Below are 21,857 nucleotides of genomic sequence, written 5' to 3'. Positions count from 1 at the left end.
TGAACTTTCTGGTCATGTCATGTGACAAGTATCTCTGCTTCTTTGATTCTTGTTAGATGTCTCTGAGAAGCACTCCACTGTTTTCATTGTAAAAAAGAAAATCTTTCACTTTCTTCTGTCTTTATATTATTATCTATTCCTTGAGATTTGTAAAACCTATTTTCCATAGTAATTTATCAAAATGCAATGTATTTTGGATATTCATTTTTGCCCCAAAACCTTTACAAATTTCCTCTCATTAATTCCTACCTGCTTTTGTAGACTTCTGGTTTTCTAAGTCACATATCTGTGAGTAATAATGTCTTCTTCAATGTCCATTCCTCTGTCTATCTTTTCCTGCCTTATTGCGTTAGCTAGGATCACTGCTTATGTAGGATCACCAGCATAGTTTCTAACTGATATGGTGAGGAAGGACAGACCTGGCCAGGTCAATGGGCTAAGAGGAATTGCTTCAGTGTCACCATTGAATATATTGTCAGCTAGTGATGTTTTTAATTTTTTGTATAAGACAAGAAAAGTCCCTCCTATTCCCGTTTTGTTACCTTTCTCCTCTTAATTACAAATGAATGCTGAGTTTTATTTTGCCAATTTAAGAAGTTTAGTCAGAATTTTTACCCAAAAATCTCATGTCTATTTACATAACAAAGAAAACTAAAAGGAAACACATTCCACCCCTAAACATCAGGATTCTGTCCCTGGAGAGATAGACTCTAGGTGGCTTCTAACAATTCCTGTAACACAAGACATGCAGATGTCTAAGAAGAGTGAGAATGACTCAAAGGCATTCTTTAACAATACCAAATAATAAATAGTAAGGCGTGGCCTGTGTTATCAATTACTCCGTCCATCTGTAAAGTCAATACATTTGTCACTGAAAACATCTTCTCTAGTATAACAGCCTCCCTTCTGCTTCTGACTTTTTCTTTTGTAAATTGAAGAGCTCTGCACCTGCCTGAAGTTTCCATGAAATTATTTGCCAATTCCATCAGTACCAATTACTTTTGCTTCATTCTTCCTGTTTGGGGTCAGATAAGATGTAGCAATTTGACATACAATAGGGAAACAATGCGTATAGAATGTTATCAGAGAAACAATTAAAATTAACAAGGTTGGATGACTCAGCTAAACCAGGAGGCAACACCTTGAACTAGTAATTATACCTAGTCCTTAAAGAAGCTTCTGGAAAAAAATCAAAGTAGTTTGGCCTTTATTTAGTTCTATGTATGTTAATTTCAACATTAGTTTGAGACAGTGTAGCATGCTATAGCCAAGACTGGCCTTGAACTTGCCATGCAGTATGACTGACCTTGAAATTATGCAACCATCCTGCCTTAGGCCAAGTACTGAGATAATTGCTATGAGCAACCATGCTTGGCTTTCATTCAAGCAGTCTTTCATTCTTTGGTTCATTTAAAAAAAATTGCAGAGCCTCAAGTCGTATGCTGAGTGTGGAAATATCTAGGGGCGGGGGATCTGGACCCATTCTATAAGGAACTGAAGTTCTTTAGTGGACAGGCATCTTGGAAGACATCAAGGGCTCCAGAGTCAGCTCTGGATGGAGTCTGGGCTCATTGAATCACTCCTAACATGGCCTTGGCTGGGCCACTCCTCTTCTCAAATCAGGTTTCATTTTCAGGAAATTGAAAGCCCTAGTTCTAATCACACAGAGTGGTTGTGAGGATTAGGTCAGATCATGAACGGAAGCATTTGGCTTGACCTTGCTAAGTTCTCAATATATACTAGGTGTCATTAGTAACCATCGGGCATAACTGGAGGAGACCAGACTACTGCACAGTGGGTAACTAGTAGGGACCTGAAAGAAGATTACTCATTTGGTCTCCTGAAAGAATCTAAATATCATGTTGGCTAAACCTGCTTCTCTATTTCTTCCTAATAAAATTTATCATTCAAGTTGTAAACAGAAAATACTTTTTTAAAAACCTGCAAAACTGTGTTTTTCTTTCCATTGTATCTCTAGCTAAATTCCTGTATCCAGCTAGCATCCCATATACATACACAAGACGAAAACTTACATGTCTTAACCAAAACAAATCTTGTAAGTATAGAGTAAAATTTTATCAAGTTAGAAGACAATGAAAGATAAGAGGAAAGAGCCTAGAAGGGTTTTGTAACATTCAACAGACTTTGCAGTTATTCTCTTCAACCATATACACTGATAGATAATGACTCTAGAGTAATCAAGAGATTGAATGAGTCCAGAACAATAGACATTCCAGATAAGCATCAATTTCCTTTCCCTCATTAACCCATTACCTCATCTCTATTTCCATCTAGTGATCCCCAAACTTTCAAATCTCAGGACTCCTTTACACCCTTAAAAATTGACCCTTTTTGGGCCATTTTAGCTCAACAGCCAAAAGTACTTGCCATGGGAATCTTATGGCCCATGCTCAATCTCTGGATCTCATGGTAGGAGAGAATAGACTCCTGAAAATTGTCCTCTGACCTTACTCATATTCATACATCACACACACACACACACACACACACACACACACACCAAAAAAAAAATACCTCACCCATGTATGGTATTGTATGCTCCTAACCCCAGCCCTTATTTGGCCAAGCCAAGAGGATCCCAAACATAAAACCAATCTGACCTACAAAGAGAGACTCTGCTTACGATAATGATGATGATGATGATGACGATGATGATGACATACCTCCAAGAGAGCTTGTTTATATGGGTTATATATTTTAATAGTTATTTTATCAAAATATAATAGAACAAATAGGCATTGATTTGTTAGCTTAATATTTACAATAAGAAATTGCATATTATTATAACGTGTTTTAATGAACAGCAACTACATTTTCAAAACAAAACAAAAATAGCAAGTCTTTTGTTATAAGTTTACATTTTTCCCACAAATTTCTAAAGCAGCTAGTTTAATTGAAGATAAACGGATAGCCACATCCACTTTTGCATTTAACTTACTGCATGTTTTTGATAGAATTCCTCAAAGAAAGTCAAACCTCACACAGAAATGTATTATCAAAGGAGAATCTCACCTGATAGCTATGTCCAATGACTGTGTCCACCTGTCTACTCTTACAATAGACTAGGTGACGAGTGAATGTTCCAGTGTGGAACCCAAAGCAGTGTCAATGAACACTTTTCATTCTGTTACACTGCAGTCCACTGATCTGTCTGAGCGTGAGTGACCCTTACCACTTATGATTTTGCAACATGTTTGGCCATTTGGAAAATATAAATTCATTGAGTCATGCGCATCCTCCATAATCCATGATATCAAAAGTCATGCTTGTTAATATCACCACCAACCTTATCACATGTGTCTCGAAGCACTGGAAAACGTTGGATGTGTTGTCAATCTCTCAAGTAGCAGATGAGCAATTCCCTCAATTCAAATATTCTTGTTACCTTGAATTTCACTACTGGCAGCAAATACCAGCATTTATGTCCTTGGAAATGACAGTCTTGCTTTGTTCATTTTTTAAGAACATGTCTGCCAAATATTCAAGTTTGACTAACTCAAGTTTAGCTGTCAATCATTCCTTCAGGTGAAAATGATGCTCCAAGAGAAAAGGGCCAAGTCAGCTTGTTCAGCCAGATGCTTCCTCTCTGTATTTCATGGGCAGCAGAAATGCTCTATGCAAACTCTCCATGTGTTGAAGAAAAACCATGTATTCGGAGATGCACAGCAAATGCAACTAATGATTTGTAATAGTTCCTCCAGGACAATCAAGTGACACTAGAATTTCCTCTTTTATTAAGCCGAGTGCTTCCTGAGAAACACCTATCAGGGCACCAAGTAGAACTTGATGCAACTGCCTCAACATGTCAAAGGCCCCTGCCCCAATATTGCTCTCCTAAATATCACACAGTAAAAAGCAAATGGCAGTTATTAAACGCTTAAAGGGATTCGCTGTACTGTGAGTACACAGTTATAGCTTCTTTCTACATAGATAAAACTGTGTGCAAAAAAAAAAAACAACAAAAACAAAAGGTAAAAAGAAGGGACTGGAAATCATTTCCAATTCCTGACAGAAAAGATAACTTTTGGTATATGTAAGCATAGTTTTATTTTATCAACACTTACTCATTTTTAAAAAATAAACAAAATGTTAGTAGTCCCTCTTTATGTTGTACCTCATAATTATCCTGCAACTGAAATGCAAACCCATTGCTGTCTAGGGCCTCAGAACTGTCCCATGGTGAGAAGAGCCTCTTCCCTTTAGTTCTGATGCTGCGAAAGCAGTGTTCAAATATGCCGCTCACTAGAGGCAGATCTCTGATGACACAAGGGTCCCTACTCAGGTTCCCCAGCTGTCACCCACTCCTGATGCTCTGCTTTGCTTTTCCTGCATGTTCCTAGTCATTTCACCAGCTGAATGAATAATACTAAGTTTTCACTCATTTTCCAAAACCACAGAGTTCTCATAGGGTAGTAATTCTAATTAGTTCCCTGCTGGAAGATGGCTTGGTCAGTAAGGGGCTTGCTGCACTGGCATGAGGACCTGAGTTCAGATGCCAGGGCCCGTGCAAGAAGCCAGAGCTGCAGTGTGCACCTGCAGTCCTGCTGCTGAGGATCTGGACATGGGAAGATCTCTAGACATTGCTAGTCTAGCCAAATTGGTGAGCACCTTGTTGAATGAGAGTTCCTGTCACAAACAAACAAAAAAAATAATAATAGATACGGTGGATAGTGATTAACAAAGACATCAAAAGTTTACATCTGGGCCGGGCGGTGGTGGCGCATGCCTTTAATCCCAGCACTCGGGAAGCAGAGGCAGGAGGATCTCTGTGAGTTCGAGGCCAGGCTGGACCGACAGCCTCCAAAACAATACAGAGAAACCCTGTCTCGAAAAAACCAAAAAAAAAAAAAAGTTTACATCTGGTCTCTGCATGTGCACACCAACCACACGCACACACACACACACACACACACACACACACACACATCACATAAGCACACACATAATTATCTCCTTAGAATCTCCTCTAAGAGGAGATATTCCAAGCATCAAAGATGCAAATTTCTCATGTTAAAGTCAGTTGCCAGTTCTTTTATTCCAGAAGATGCCCCCAGTGTGATGCAAGCCAGTAGCCCCAAATAAAGGATTCAAACTAGCTAGGTCTTGGAGGATATGCTAAGCCAAATATGGCTAGCCACTTGCTGTGTCATATAATCTTCACAATTACTTTGTGAGCTAGTTAAGAACTCTGACATTCAGCAGTGTTATGTGACCTGCCTAAGGACAGATAACTGCTTAATATGTCTACTCTAAACTGAATGCATAGTCTACTTCCCCATAGCTTCTACAGACGCTGTGGGAGCAATGAGAATATGTGATGAATATGGGAATAATTTTAAACATTTGACTTCTTTCTTGCATCATACTTTAGAATGCTTCTTATATTGGAAGTATGATACTTCCTTGTGTCATATTTTAAAATGCTTCTTATATTTGAGTTTAAGGTATATATCTAAAATATAAAATTAAAAGATAAAAGAAAGATAAGAGATTAGTATTGTTCAGAGAGCACACAAAATTAAAATAAAAGTAGCCCAATAGAAGAATATGCAAGGGATATAAACCTGTCAACTGAAAAGGGGTTAAAAATAAAATGCAGAGCTGGAGAGATGGCTCTGCACTGACTGTTCTCCAGAAGGACCCAGGTTCAAGTACCTGAACCTACATCACTGCTCACAACTCCAGTTCCAGGGGATCAGACACGAAATTCAAAACAGCAATGCACATAAACTTAAAAGAATAAAAAACAAAATTTAAAAAATAAAATGCCAATAAAGACAGACAGACTCTGAATCCTAGTCATTAAAGAAAATGAAAAATAACATTCAGATGACATTTCTAGTCAGTCATTTGACTTGCTTTTTCCCATTTCTGTTGTGAATGGTATGGCCTGAACATCAGAAATGACAGCAGTCAGAAACGGCATGGGAAGGAGTTTGCTAATATGGGTCAAAAGGCAAACCAGCAAACCCCATCAAAGAATTTTTTATCTAAGCAAAGGAATGGCATAACTTGTGGATGGGAACTTTAATGGATCACTCTGTTATTTAGTTACAAAAAGATCATTGCACCTTTAAGTGTTAATTTTTTATTTTGACAGTCTCAGAGATGAACATAATGCACTGTGATCATATTCACCCCCAGGATCCTCTTTAACTCCTACCCCCCCCCCCCGTGCTGTGGCCCCTTCTTCTCGACAGTCTGCCTTCTACTCTCATGTCTTACTATTTGGGGCAGGTCTTGTGCAGGCAGCCACAGCTGCTGTATGTTCATCATTTCAATGGCCATAGCATGTCTGTCTAGTAGGCAGCTTTTCACAGTGTGAGTCTGTGTGAAGCGATCTCTGTAAGAAGTGGCGTTGCCTCTGCACAGCCCAGCCTGCCGTGTTGCTTAGCCTCGTAACAGCCCTGCCAGGTAGAGTTCATGAGCCGTCAGCACTTCAAAGAAATCTGATGCAAGCTAAATTCTGAGAGTTCAAAATAAACATCGTGAATCAGAAAATGTGGCCTGGGAATTCACACTTGCTCCTTGGCCAATTAGACCAGGTGTGTCCACACAGCTGGATTAATAGACAAACCTTGTGTGTTAGGGGAGCACAGAATGCTGTTGTGTGACGATTAACGCACTCTGACAATAAAGTTTGCTTTGAGTCAGAGGGTGGAGCTAGCCACTAGCTGACAAAAGTTAACCATAGAGGTTTCGGAGGACTGAGGACAGTTAGGAGACAGGAAATAGAAAGGCCAGGCTGAGAGAGGACTTCAGCTTTTTTGGATGGAGGAATGGAAAACATAGGAGGTAGCTTCTCTACTATTTCTCTGATCACTCAGGTTCTTACCCCGATATCTGGCTCCCTATTGATAAAGAATAATTAGGTAAACTCATCGGAACACAGGGACCACCATCCACTCAAGGCTCTTGCCATGCTCCCTGTCCCATTAGCTGACAGATTCTAAAAATTCCCTTTGGCTGAGGAAGTGGAACAAAGTCAGGTCTGGATCCAGAAGCATCTTTTCTGGGGATAGCTGTCTGAAGATATTCGGGCTGAGCCAGTCAGTGCTAGGCTTCTCAAAATGTCTTGTTCTTACGCTTGGGGACAAGAGTCTGAACTGCTTTCTATGCATGTCTGCTAACCAAAAGATGACCATCTCAATGGGCAACAACACTCTTGTTCCTATGAGATCCCCAGCCCTCAGCTCCGTAACCCTGTCAGTTCTCATCACTCACGGTACTGACTGACCTACAGTATATTAAACATTGTCCCAAGAGTTAGATTCCTGCGACCTTCTGTTTTAGTTAACTGGCCAGTAAACACCTTTGTTCTAATGTGTATCTCAGTTTAAGGGCGTCCAATTTAGTCAATATTGTTGATGTGTTACCACTGAACTGTAATGTCTGAAGGAAGGTTATTTCTACACAAGTCACACCCCAGCCTTGTTGCACTTAGGAACACTAGATAGTATTTCAGTATTAGACATGGGGACCGTTTCAAATAGTGACATCATTAATAAAAAAAAACAAGAAAGAAATGAAAAATAAAACCAGATGGCACTAAATACTCTACTAAAAGGTCACTTGTTTATTTATACTGCGAGTGCTGGAACTGAAGGAGAAGTACAGCCTTGCCTTGCTTGACCTTAACTGGGAATTTGCATGAGGAAATTGACTTCTTTCCTCTCTGTGTTTATGACTATAAATAAGATGGGTTATTCAGCTACCTGGGAGACTGAAGCAGGAGGATCACATGCTCAAAATATGCATGGGCTCACTGGAAGACTTCAAACCCAGCCCATGTTACTAGTAAGACCCTATCTCTAACAAACAAACAAACACACACACACACACACACACACACACACACACACACACACACACATGAACAAACGAACGATTCGGTGATTTGGATCCACTTTAGCAAGTAGTTGAATTAGATGAATTTAAAAAATACAGAATCTAAAAATAATGAAGATCAAGGTCTAGTTCAGAGAGTAGGATTGTCTAACAGAAACCTGACTCTGGTAGATGCAGCTGCTCTGGGTGTGCTGACAGACCAACAGATCTTCAGAGCCGAGGCCAGGGAACTATGTGTGATCTACAGCAGCCACCCCCCTGCCTGAGGCAGCGTGCCACACTCTTACTGAGGCTCCTCCTTGCTATCTCCTTTCTTCTACACCAATGGTTGGCGAATCTTAGCGTGCATCTGGAAGGCTTGCTACCACCCAGATTGCTAAGCCTACCCTCAGTATTTCTGTAGAAGTCCTGAAGTAGTGTCCTAGATGTTTCATTTCTACCAGTGATCCTATAGCACTCCTGGTCCAAAGACTTAACTGGGACCTACATTATTGGCTCCATTTTTAAAGGTAAAGCCCAACGCTAAAAAAAGAGTTGAGTGACTTCCCCAGAGTTTCATGCATAGCTAGTAACTGACTTCCAATCATGATCATGGCTGAATCCTCAATTGGCTCCTGCCATTTACTTTGATGTAGGTGTCATACTACCGTGACATTTCAACCACAGGTTTGGTTCCAGACTGGTCTGTTCTGATGGGTTGTATCACTGTGTGCTTAGAAACATTGTTTCCTAGGTTTCTGTCTACCTGACACAAGCTAGAGTGCTGTCAGAAGAGGAATTCTCCAAGGGAGAAAACCCCTCTACTACATTGGCTTGTGGGCAAGCAAGCCCTATAAGTGCATTTTCCCGCTTGATGATGGATGTGGGAGGACCCAGCTCACTGTACGGGTTGCTGCCCTTGGGCTGATGCTCCTGGGGGCCGTAAGAAAGCAGGATGAGCAAATCATGAGGATCAAGCTAGTCAGAGGCACTCTTTACTGCCTCTGCATGAGTTCCTGCCTTGGGTTTCTGCCCTGGCTTCCCTAGGTGATAGACCGCAAGCTGTAAGATGAAATAAACCCTTTCCTTCCAAGTTGCTTTGGATCATTGTGTTTTATCACAGCAACAGAAAGCCAAAGACAAAAACCAAGAGCTTCGCTGTGAGCTCTGTGCCCATGGCAGACAGGGTTGAGAGCAGAGGAGAACCGACGGAGGCAGGTTCCTCTCTCTGTGCTTGGGGATGACTCATGCTTGATAACAAGTCAAGATATCTGAACACAAAGTTAAGTTTGTCATCAGGTAAACACCCTGGAATGAGAGTCTGATGATGGGATCATCTGCAGTCCCTGTTTGAGCTGTGTACAATACACAGTAGGCTTCACATGGGTGTTAGCTAATAAAGTCAACATGGGGAAAATAGTGAACTTAAGATTCACTGGGCTCTTTAGAAAAGCATTCATCATTTAAGGAAATGTTCTCGGGATATCAGATCCAATAACTGCACTGGATCACATTTAAGATTTTTTTCCATATTTCTTTTGTAGTAGTATTCCCTATTTCTGTTTACCTACATTTGGATTCAAGCACATTTTGCCATTGACTGATGATGCCGAGAGATTCAATGAAATTGTAAGAAAACAGAAGATTTCTGCTAATATTGACACACCTGAAGGTGGATTCGATGCAATTATGCAAGCTGCTGTGTGTAAGGTATGGTGTGGGAAGTGGGGTAGGGTCATAACTCCATCCTGTTAACGAAATCTCTTATTAGTAAATCTGCTTTGGGAAGCTTAGCTAATTGCCTTTCCTTTGATCACCATACTTCTACATTGATCCTTTTCTTAAAATATAAAACTTCCATTAAAAATTTACTTTAGTCATATTGAAGTGGGAGTATGTTTCACATGTCTGAATTTGAATAATCAGTGTCCTAGTATAAGGAAATTTTGGTTCAAAGATCAGATTAGTTGTTTTTTTAATTAACTATAGTAGAAAAAATTAAAGCAGAATATTAATGGGCATTAAAATGTCTGAGTCAGAATACAGCACACTTAATTACATAACTATTTATTTCACCTTTTTTATGATGTGGGGCCTTGTACATGCTAGGCAAGCACTATACTAACTCTACTAATGAGCTACATCCCTAGCCCTTGGCTTTGAGAGGCAGAGTTTCATTATATAGCTCAAGATAAACTCTGTTGTTTTGAACTAATAAAGTCAGGATCAGAAGTCACATCATCTGTCAGGACCCAGATCCCCCTTGACTATTTAAGGAGTATTGAGAAGAATGATAGCCCTGTCTAGACATTAGTCCATCCTGGGCAATACCAGGAGATGTTCAGGCGGAAGTTTCTAGAAGGCACAAGGGTCAGGAGTTAAAGGAGGAAGGGAAGGGTAACGTAGTTTGGACAGCCATGAGCAGTTTTTGCCCAAGGCTTGCTAGACTAATATTAGCTCTGGGAGATGGCTGCTAAGACACAGATTGCAGACAATCTCCACTAGTAGGACCCTGGGGCCATCTTCAATCAGCAGTTCTTATACTTGTGTTAAGGTGTATAATTCTCAGGTGACATCGTTAGAAATACATACCTAAATGCTGGGTGACATTTTAATGAAACAGGCTTACTTTATAACCAATTTTCGTTGCATTTAGCTTGAATTTAAAATGACTGTGACCTTCCCAACCACCTCCTCTCATCTTTTTCCGGGTGAATTGAGGGCAGATAAAGATCAATATCTAGAAGACAAGATGACCCCAACACTACTTGTAGTGGAACCATTTTTTTGTAATGGAAAAGAAACCTGAAAGTTGCCTAGGAAAAAGCAAATGCTCCGGGATCTCAGGTCTCTAATAAACTATAAAGTCACTATAGATAGAAAGGCTAGAATGGGCTATCCACACGTTGCTCCGAGTCCGAATGTGAGTAGCTGCACAAGCCTCAATTCGGGCCTGCCTGCCCATTTCCATACAACCTGTGTCTGCCTTCTCACTCTAGGAAAAGATTGGCTGGCGCAATGACTCGCTCCACCTCCTGGTTTTCGTGAGTGATGCCGATTCTCATTTTGGAATGGACAGCAAGCTGGCAGGCATCGTCATTCCCAATGATGGGCTCTGTCACTTGGACAACAGGAACGAATACTCCATGTCAACCGTCTTGGTATGAAACCTTCACTCCCTTCAGCTTTCAGAGCCGCAAGTAGACCCACATGACAACAACTGCTATGAAACCAAGCGAAATGACTCAGGCACTTGGTGAAGGCAGTCTGTGTTTTCTGCTTTAGGAGCTAGAAATTGCTCTCTTCCACCTCAAGTGCACCGCAGGTTCCACATAGAGCTCAAGTGACCTCCCCTGGGCAGGCGGTGGGCGTGTGTGTTACGGCACAGGTGAACCCAGAACCTCCCCAGTTTCCGAGAGGTCCTGAGGCCAGCAAAAAGCAACACAGACAGCTCTCTGTTCTCAGCCACAGTGCTCCAGGTCAGAACAGTGCCACCGAGGGCTTTGTGAACATCATTATCCCTCAGCTGTGTCACGTGACCATGGTGCTCTGTTTGGAACAGCTAATCAAGCACTGCTTGGTTGGTGCTTATTAACACTCAGCTCATCCTTCTGTTGCTGAAAAAAAAATGCTGGTAACATTTAAAATAGAGAAACACTTGACTGTTGTCAAACTAGCTAAAAATTTCAGAGGTCTTTGCCCTACGCGGTCTCATCTGATCTTCAGTAGGACTCTGTCTAACTGCGGTTGCCGTGAACAGACCATGTGGCTACCTGTTTGAAAATGTTATGCCCTGTACTCAAGAAACTAAATTGCCCTTTAAGTCCCAGAGAGCCCTCTTTGACATCCGCTACGTCCCAAAGCAGTCACTTCTCGTCTCACCCTTATTCCTGGGTGTCTTCACGCACATCTCTGTATGGCAAGGTGCTCGCTTACTCTGTGCTTTTCCCAGTGCCTGGGCTACTTTGCTGTCTCTGTTTCCTAACGGCTCCGTGCCTGCATCTCAGTGGGTGCTGACGAGTGCATGAGACGGAAGGAAGAAGCATTAACCTGAGAAAGTCTTATCATGTGTATTTAACACAGTAGGAAACGGGACTCAAAAAGTTAAAGGACCCTTCAAATGCCAATTTATAAAAGGACGCATAGGAAGGAGAGGGGGAAAGCCCGGAATTCCAGAGTCGATCAAAAGAAAGACAGAAAGAAAAGAGTATTAAAAGCTATTCTATACAAACTCTACTGGTTCACAAATTTAGGCCATTCTTTGACCTAACTCTGAACTTCAGTCTTGCTTTTCCCGTATCTTTGAACGGCTTTATTCCTCATACATATGTGGTCTCTAGTCTCAATCTTTTCATGTAAGAATCGCAGTGATTTTCACCAAAGTTTGTCCTTTAGTCAATGAGGTTCCAGGAAATGGTTCCTTTTGTCATTAATTTATTGAATGCCCCGTAATAGAATTCTTGAAAAGGAGAAGATCATAGAGTCAAACAATACCCATTACCTGACACGACCTTCTGGCTTAACAAATGTTTAACTCATTATTCTGAGTAAATGTCTGCAAAGCACAGAACCACAGGCCGTTCCAGTCCCCCCCCCCCCCCCGAGTCCTTTGGGTATTTTTGTATGCTAAAAGCAAAGCTGGATTCCCAGGAACACCACGTAGGACCTGTTTCTGGCCTTGAGTTTTCGGTAGAATTATGAGCACTAAAGTAACAGATCTCATTAAAGCATAGAACAGTAGCCTGTGTGGGCTGGATAGTACGATCCTGACTCCACATGCAGCAGTAGACAGGTGTGAACCCATGGAGGTGAGAGGACCCAGTGTGGCAGGGCCTTAGGCTCTAGACCTAAGGGAGCTTAAAGTTTGGGCAAATGACACTAAATGTGTCGGAGCAAGGAAAGAATCTATTGTCTGGTATCTCTACTAACAAAAATCCAAATGTGGGGCTGGAGAGATGGCTCAGTGGTTAAGAGCACTGGCTTCTCTTCCACAGACCCGGGTTCAATTCCCAGCACCCATATGCAGCTCACAGCTGTCTGTGACTCCGGGGGATCTGACACCCTCACACAGACATAAGTAAAAATAAATTAATAAAAGAAATGAAAAGTATAAAAAATAAAAATCCAGCTGTGACCAAAAAAAAAAAAAAGGCATTCACAGCCTGGGTCACAGTTGGGAATTTTCTCTAGGTAATTTAGAAAAAAGGAACACCCTTTGCTTTACTGAACCTTGTACCTAATGATGGCCCCAGACAGAAATACTCTGGCAGCCCTGAGACTTTAACAATGCACTACCTCAGAGAACAGAAGGCTCTGCTGCTGGCCCTTCTCCTCCCTTTGACAGGCTGCAGTCATAACCATATTCCGAGTTTAATCTTCCACAGGTTGCTCCTCCTCTACAAGTCCTCCCTGTGCATTATCTGCTTTTGAAATCACAGGGCAGGCATATTTTCTAGACTTGAAAAGTAAATTCATCTGTAAATTTGATAAAGAATAACTTCTTTAGTTTTTTTCACATTTCTTGATAAGGAATGTTTCTATGCCAAAAGAACAAACCATTTTAATTCATGCTGGGAAAAAAAAAGAGTGTGGGATTCCATACCACCAATTTATGACATTGCAGAGGCAATAAAACCACCCCTGAGAACTGGTATGGGCCTGTCTCAAATCTGACAGTCATAGGAATTATAGTGTGTTATTCATCAGCCCTCCATCCCTTCATGTCGCCTCATCCAATTCCAGTAAGGGTTACAAGAGCCAGCTCATAGTTTACATCATGCAGCAGTCTGCCCACCCTGCCTCTTGGTCTAACATTCCTACCTGCTGCTGAGTAGCACTTGGGGGAGACAATATGACACATTGGAAGTCTTGAGATAAGTTCCAGGGGGTCTGCTTAGGAGAGAGAGGGCATGGTATAGCATATGGCCAGTCTCCATTTTTAAGGCTTACCTAACCTTACAAGACTTGGGACAATTCCTTAGCTAAGTGAATAACACCAGCAATGAGTGTTTCTTTATAATGACCGATAAAATGCCTGTGAATATTGACTTTTTCAACTGTGAAAAGAACGTTTTTAAATTTTACCTTCCGTGGTTAAGATATTAAGCCTATGTATCAATTTTAGGAATATCCAACAATTGGTCAACTCATTGATAAACTGGTACAAAACAACGTGCTACTGATCTTTGCTGTAACCCAAGAACAAGTCCACTTGTATGAGGTAAGCAAACAGGATTGGAGAAATCCCTTCAAGGAGGTTTATGCGTCATGAAACTATAAGGTTAACTCTGTGACTCACACTTGGAAGGGCTGTTGGATAATCATTAACACATACCAAGAAAACTGAATGTTTGGCGAAGCTCTTTCATTTGCTGCTTAAATTTTACATAACAAGCAGGGAGAGGCAGCAGAAAGTGGGGGAGCACGGAGTATAACAATAAAAAAAGAGTTGGAGATGAAAAAGGTAGGTGAGAAGAGAGGACCAGTAAATGTGGGTGGGGGTCACTTACTGGAACTAAAATAAGCATTTCCTCTGACAAGCAGTTAAGAGAGACATTAATAGTGTGAGGGCACTGACTAAATGTTTGCAAACACAGAAAGACTCAAGCAGCGATGCAACTCAAGCTTTTGAGAAGCGGAAAGTGAAAAGAAAAATAGTTCTTAATTGGGACCAAGAAATGATCTCTCCACTCCCAGTTGTAGTTGTATTTGTGGTTCATGTGTTTGGAAGGAGACACCAGTGTGGAAAGGGCAATCTTTCATTAGATTTCCAGGACGCTTGCTAACCACCATGTGAACTGCAAAGCGCCTCTGCAAATTTATGATTTCTGTGGTCTCTTTACAACCCAAGCAGAGCAAAATGTCAAAATACTGTGAACTGAGATAACAGCAAGTGGACTCCTTAAAATACGCAGTTTCATAGAAAAGCCTGGAGTGCGGAAAAATACAGACGTTAGATTGTGCTTTCTATGAGAAAGTGCCAAATGCTCCAAAGCACAGACTCTGATTTCCCTTTCCTTTTGAAAGGGCCTCTTCACATGCTTGGTGACTTTGCAGGGCATACTCTGATTTTTTCCCAGAAGGCTTTGATTAAATGTACTCAGTACTCAGAATGGTGCAGCCCATGAACTTGCATCAAATTCTATGGAAAGGATCCAGGAGAAGATGTTATCTCACATTTTTACTGAGAGGAGGGTATTGTACTCCAGGTGAGAGTGCCTTCTGCTGCGAACTAAGGAAGGCCATTGCAACCAAGCTCCATCCTCGAGGCTTTTGTTTCTCAGGTCACCTGATCTGGACATTTTCTTAAGGCTGCCTCATACGCGATACTGGTTTTCACTGGTTTTAAGTAGTAGAGTTGCAGTAAAAATATATTTTTAAATACCCTCATCACAATAGTGAATCTACCCTGCCTTTGATCTGAAGGTTAAAGCAAGAGGATCCCAGGGGTCACAGCACCTCCTCCCCAGCAGGGCTGTAGTTTAGAAGCTGGAGGGGGAGCTGCACAGAACTTGCCTGCAGAAGGGAGTCTGGGGAACACGATTGATGATCATGAGCATAGACTCCCATAATTCATGTTGGTAATAGTCTTTAAGACGCACGGCCTGTTTAGACACCTCCCCTAAGCCACCATTAAAAAGACAGAGGAGGATGAAAAATAACTATGTGCTGAAACAGAATCTGTTGCCTTCCAGTTAGTTGCACATGGTTCCCCTGTTGCAAAAGAAATGATCATTTCCAAAGAAAACACCAGTTACAGCCTGCCTCTAATATAACAGCAGGACATTTATTTTGTCTGCCTACTAATCTCATTATGAGGAGAATTTATGTTCTGTCATGATCTGTGGTCTCTGCCATCCGGGCGCCACTGAATTCAAAGGGACATTTTCAGGGAGTCACAACCCAGCAGCCAGGTCAGCAGCCTGCTCTGACTGGTGTCTCATTGCTCCATTTTCCTTCTGATGATCCATCATGCCATCTGCAGTAGGGGGCCACGAGGCAGCTTGGACTAAAGATGATGACAGCCACGTGTACTTCACTGAAGGCTTCACATAACATGAAAATGCTATCTCTTTATCTTTTTGTTTGTTTTGTTTTTCAAGACAGGGTTTCTCTGTGAAGCTTTGGAGCCTGTCCTGGAACTCCCTATGTAGACCAGGCTGGCCTTGAACTCACAGAGATCCACCTGCCTCTGCCTCCCAAGTTCTGGGAGTAAGGGCAAGCATCACAACCACCTGGCTTGATCTCATGCTTTATTGATAATGAAAACAGAAAATAGACCAATAATGGTCTCTGTTGCTTTTCCATTTAAAACTCTTGGAACACGCCTTGTATGTGCTGGAGGCCCGGGCAACAGGATGTGTGTGGTAGTAATGAAATAAAGATCAAAGGCACCAAAGAATCATTGAAAAATAAGCCACCAGTGGGAGAAATTCGGTAGCCAATGGTGAGGTCCAATGGAAATTCCAGAAGGTAAATTATTTGCCTGAGTTATACACTAAGGATAGTTCCTTGCCTGCATAGCCTGCAGGGGATGGGTGAGGTTCAATGGCGGCTCTGTCTTGCAGCAAGTAAGATTTATGTTGCCCACTCAAGGAATTCAGGAAAAATGACTGTTGTTTCCGGCAGCTGGGTAGGATGCTCTGGACTGCCCAGGTGTCGGGGGCTGCTGTGCACTGTTGTAAGCATCTGAACAAACACTGGAAGGGACCCAGTAAGCAGTTTCCTTTCCGTTCGGTATGACTGCAGTGTGCACCCCAGACTCCAGCAAACAGACAACTAGGAACAAACTTATTATTAGGAATAGTTTCTTGTTTGTCCAATTACAGAGTCCAAAAGAAAATGATAGATAATCAGCTGAGCGCTAGGTAGTATATTACATCCTAGTACTAAATACCACTTAAGGTCAAGATTTGATTACCCAAGCTTAAAAACAAAAATTTACACCTTGGTTCGTTCTTTTAAATTCTCACTCTTAAAGTCCAACTGTCTAATTTGAGGTATCCTTCCTTTCTAGTGAGATACTGGGATAAAAACAATTAAATTAGTATTCTTTCTATACTATCAAATCATGTGACCCATCACCTCATGCTATTTGCGAGGCCTTCCACTATCTACATGTTTCCTAAATGTCTACCCCTGGCTGGAAGGATGTGGTGCGTGGAAAGCTAGTGCTGATGGTGAGATGTTAGGATGGCCTATCTGCAGCAGACATCTCCGGGTCAATTACCGTCTACGGTCACCCTAACTGGTGTCCTGAGGTTACTAGGACAGAGTAACATGGCTAACGCATGAGCACAGAGGTAGATTAGGTTCTTATCCTTTTCCAGAGAGACAAGAAGTTCTCAGCTAGTAGATCTTTGAAGGGAAAGTGTCTCACACATCCTTCTGTTTAGGTCAAGTCTCAGTGAAGTTGTTAAATGAATATCCAAATACAATTTTTTAAAAAAATCTCCTTTTCTTTATCTAAAATTGGGCCAAATGCTCTAAGGAGGGACTTGGAGCTTGATGTGACAAACACACAAGGTTGGGGATGTCTGGGCACGCAGGGCAAGCGCAGGGCCTCTGACCATCGACAGGATGCTCTGCCGCCTAACCTGTCCCCTTCTCCTGCCTTCCATCCTGGACCCAGATGGCACCAGAGAGGAAAGCAGAGCCATGCCATCTGTCTTGAGACAGACCTGCTGGAGAAGTTCCACAGCTTCCTTTCCCACTGGGCTGTGGCAGGGGAACCCCTGAGCGATTATCCCCTGGCACACATTAGATCACATGGCAAGTCTGAGGAGCAGGAACAGGCTGCAAGCCTCCTGCTCTTGCTCCGACCATGGGAGTCACATCCTGCCCATAAGTTGCCATGTTTCAGGAATCAGTAACCCCCCCGCGTTTTTTTCTCCCCTTCTCCCTTTGCCTATTCACTGTAGCAAGAGAGGAGATTAAGACAAACTAGAGGAGATAAAGTAACAATTGGACCTCCTTGGTATTCATCAGTTGGTTCAATTGTTGTTTTGCTTTCTAATGTTCTTGGTGGAAAAGGTCAAGACAATTTCAGTTCAATGGAAATCCCTTGATCTCTTTGGCATCAGTATTTACAAAATAAAAAGACTAGGCCTACTGACCTCCATTTTTAACAGCTGATGACCAATGCTGGAGCTGATCACAAATTCTGATGATCCCCCACAGATAACAAGGTTTACTAGCTGTACTTGAACTGATTTTAGGGCCTGCTCTAAGAAGTTATTCCCTATCCTCTCAATCTCATGCTATCATTGGGTATTCCAAACTTGGGATTTTAATGTAAATAAAATCGTCTGGGATAAAAGGCAATTTCACGATTATGTGACATTGCCATGGAGTTAATAAATTACTCTCGATTCAAGTGTAATGGGGAAGACTTTTGATTTCTCCTTAATTGACTGTATCTGGGAACAAAGCCTGAGGAGAGCCAGCTGCCTTACACTTTCCTCATTAACTGAAACATCCCTCAGAGAGGGAGGATTTGGAAATAAAACTCATGTCCTCAGATTACTGGGCATTTATTGAATAAGGCTAGCTAGTAAATCCCATCTATGCCCAACCATCAGTAGGCACTGTTAGCTAAAGAAACCAAAAGCTTGTACTCCAGAACATTAACATAGAAGAAAAGACACAGGTCTGAAATAGAGCCTTCATGAGATCTCCTGCTAGATCTTCACATATAGGAGATCTTGTCACTACACAGTCTAAATGTTTGAACTTTAGCATGACACCTAGAACATCTAGTGTATCACTGGGCAATGATGCCACTGACTACACATTCATTCATTCATTCATTCATCAAGTATCTCTTGAGCATCTCCTAGGAACCAGGCCAGAGTTTATGACCATAAGAATACCGTAGAGTGACTGACACCCCATCTCTGTTCTCCCTCTTACTTTCAGTGATCTCAGCAGGATCCTGAACTCACTGTCCGTCGTTCTTATACTTGTTTTTATGCTCCTAAAATATAAGGACATCCATACTGGTTCTATACTAATGACATGCCAGCACATTTCATTGTGTGCATTCAATGTCTACCACTCTCTTTTTACCTGATTGAAGAACTGAACTCAATAATCTACAAGACTTAACAGCCAAAGATTGTTCTTGGGAAAAGAGGAATTCTAATGGTGTGTGTGTGGGGGGGGTATTTTTGTTGTGTTTTCATGTTGTAGTAAAATACACGTATGGTATAAACTTCAGCACTTTAATTCACTTTCAGGGCACAGTTCTGTGAGCACAATTACTTGCTGTCTGAGGCTAAGCCAGGGAGGTGCCTGTAGTGTCAGCTGACTCCATCCCCATCTTTCTGTCACTGAGAGCACTGAGTCACATGCAACTGTGCAGCACTGTAGATGCTGTCACCGCGCCCATCCCTACACTTGTATTCTCCGTCACCCATCCACACATCTCTAAGTGAGGCCCCTGGGTCACAAGGAAATGGCATCGTCAAAGTTTCCTAGTCTGTCCAAGTTACTATTGCATGGGATACTCTCCTGCCAGCAATGCAGTATGGAAGTGTGGAGAAACAAAACAAAACACAGCTACTCTCTTTTTCTAGCTACGAAATTAATGCACCAATTGCATAAAAAGGGAGAGAGGCAGTGACGTGATGAAAAGCAGGAAGAAAAAATAAGGATCACTCATAAACCAGTCCCTCAGACAGAGCTAACCACTGTTGACATTTTAGAGTGAGCCTTCCTTCCCCTTTCTTTGCATGTATTTGCATATTTTAACATAATTGCTACCATACTGTACATATTAAGTACGCTCCCATTTTTTAAATGAGTTTCTATGTTTATGGCCTTAAAAAGACGTAAGAATTAAATTGTATGTAGTCATACATTAATCACTTTTATTAACAAGAATAACATTAGATGGAAGTCAAGGTTATCCTATAATATTCTGAGCCTAAGAGTTTTCATATTTATAGGCTTTCTGCTGTAAAAATAAAAAAAAAAACTGAGCCACACCTGGTGGCACAGGCCTGTAATCCTAGTTCAGTTAGCGGCAGCGGCAGGAGGGTCACAAGTTCAAGGCCAGTCTCAGCAACTTTTAAGAGTATGCCTCAAAATAAAAATAAAAAGAGAGCTCAGATACAGCCCAGTGGCAGAACACCTGCTAATATCATGCAACCCCTGAGTTCAGTGCTCAGTATTTCCAAAATTAAAAATAAAATATTTGTTCCCTCTCACCATTAGCCCCAAAACTCATCCAGCCCCTGACTTCCCCACCCTGACCCCACTCACCCCTTGACAGCTCCTAAAGCTTCCACATCTCCTGCCAAAGAGCACCAAGAGTTCAGAGCGTGAGCCTGTAGGAGACATCTAAGATTGAAACTATAATAACTCAAGCATTTCCCCTTGAGACATTCTTTTTAACATATCCACCTGCTATGTGCTTGTCTTTGTTTTTGCATGGCTATATTTTAGCTTTCATAAGCCCAATTCATGGTTTTCAGTATCTATTTTCACGCCGCTAACCGTGTCCCTTGGCTGAGAACTCCACTGTCTGAGGGCACAAGCAACGGTGTGCAGCTCCCCTCCCTATGCTTTTCCTGCGTGTTCCCGTGGCTGTAATGGCTACTGTGTGTGTGTGTCACTGCTGGCATGGCTGAATCCCAACAGTGCATACAGGGAGCTCGCCTGCCTTGATGACCGTGTGGAGCAGTCTAACTGGTCTAACTGTCAGTAATGTTTTTCCACTTGGCTTTTGTTTGAAAGCTCACTAGAACATCAACCCAAGGAGGCAAGTTAAACTCATGGCCCATTGAACATAAAGTTTAGGCGTAGTATATATTTTAATTTCATACACAGTTGTCAGAAAGAACCTAAAATGTAGTACAAAGGGCCTAATATTAATTCCAACAGTTGGATATTTTGTTGCCCCTGCAATATTGAATCTTCAGAAAGTAAATAGAAAAATTAAAAGAAAAAAGCATGTTGGATTTGAATAGTTTGGGTGTACTTTATCCATTATTTCAGGAGCCAAAACACTTACTTCGCAGGATTAATAGATTTTTACCCATAAAATATAGAATATCTAATTAAAATTGGATTTCAAATAAACAACACATGTTTTTTAGTAAAAATATGTCGCATGCATTACTGATGATACTTTATTAGAAAAACATTCATTGTTCTAATGAGACTCAAGTGTCACTTGTGTGTTAGTGGCTTTTGTGTCACTGTAATGATAATTCCTGAGAAAACAGGTTTCAGAAACACAGAATTATCTTCAGAGGCCTCTCCCTAGTGCCTTATTTCAGGCAGCCAGCCCCTGACTCCACCCACCCTGACCCCACCCACCCTGACATCTCCTAAAGCTTCTACATCTCCTGCCAAAGAGCACCAACAACCTTGGAACAAGAGTTCAAAGTGTGAGCCTGTAGGAGACATCTAAGATTGAAAATATAATAACTCAAGCATGCTCTATTTTCTCTGGGAGCCTAATTAGTAAGAGTCAGATGGTCATCTAAGCCTTCTGAGTCATGAGCATGCAACTCTACCATACTATATGAAGATTCATGGGCTTCCGTTATTATAAAAGTGGGTGACAGGTTGTGGTGGTTTGAATAGATAGGTATGGTCCCCATAGACTCTCATGTGTTTGAATGCTTGGCCCACAGGAAGTGGCACTATTAGGATGTGTGACCTTGTTGGAGTATGTATGGCCTTGTTAGAGGAAGGGTGTCACTGTGGGGGTGTACTCTGAGGTCTCATATACACTCAAGCCACAGCTAGTGTGACAGTTCAATTTCTGCTGCCTGCAGATCAAGATGTAGACCTCTCAGCTCCTTCTCCAGCACCATGTCTGCCTGCATGTTATCCTGCTTCCCGCCGTGACAATAATGAACTAAACCTCTGAAACTGTAAACCAGCCCCATTAAATGTTTTCCTGTATAAGAGTTTACATGGTCATGGTGTCTCTTCACAGCAATAGAAACCCTAAGATACAGGGCAATAGTTGACCACAAGTCATTGTTTGATTGTTT

The 21,857-nt window shown here is 41.7% G+C and overlaps 1 protein-coding gene across 6 annotated transcripts in view; it reads left to right on the top strand.

Annotated features, from left to right (window-relative positions):
- Window positions 1-21,857, top strand: part of Itgb6 (integrin subunit beta 6) — a 123,319-nt gene that overhangs the window by 53,533 nt on the left and 47,929 nt on the right. For all 6 annotated transcript variants that reach the window (XM_040745431.1, XM_040745432.1, XM_040745429.1 and 3 more), the window contains 3 exons: window positions 9,393-9,558; window positions 10,848-11,009; window positions 13,973-14,068. In XM_040745431.1, the coding sequence (XP_040601365.1) occupies window positions 9,393-9,558; window positions 10,848-11,009; window positions 13,973-14,068 (424 nt within the window). The remainder of the gene's footprint in view (window positions 1-9,392; window positions 9,559-10,847; window positions 11,010-13,972; window positions 14,069-21,857) is intronic.

This window comes from Mesocricetus auratus, unplaced genomic scaffold, assembly GCF_017639785.1.
Source record: "Mesocricetus auratus isolate SY011 unplaced genomic scaffold, BCM_Maur_2.0 Super-Scaffold_100004, whole genome shotgun sequence".
Taxonomy (NCBI): domain Eukaryota; kingdom Metazoa; phylum Chordata; class Mammalia; order Rodentia; family Cricetidae; genus Mesocricetus; species Mesocricetus auratus.
Note: the sequence above shows the minus strand (reverse complement) of the source record. Positions and strands in the feature narration are given on the sequence as shown.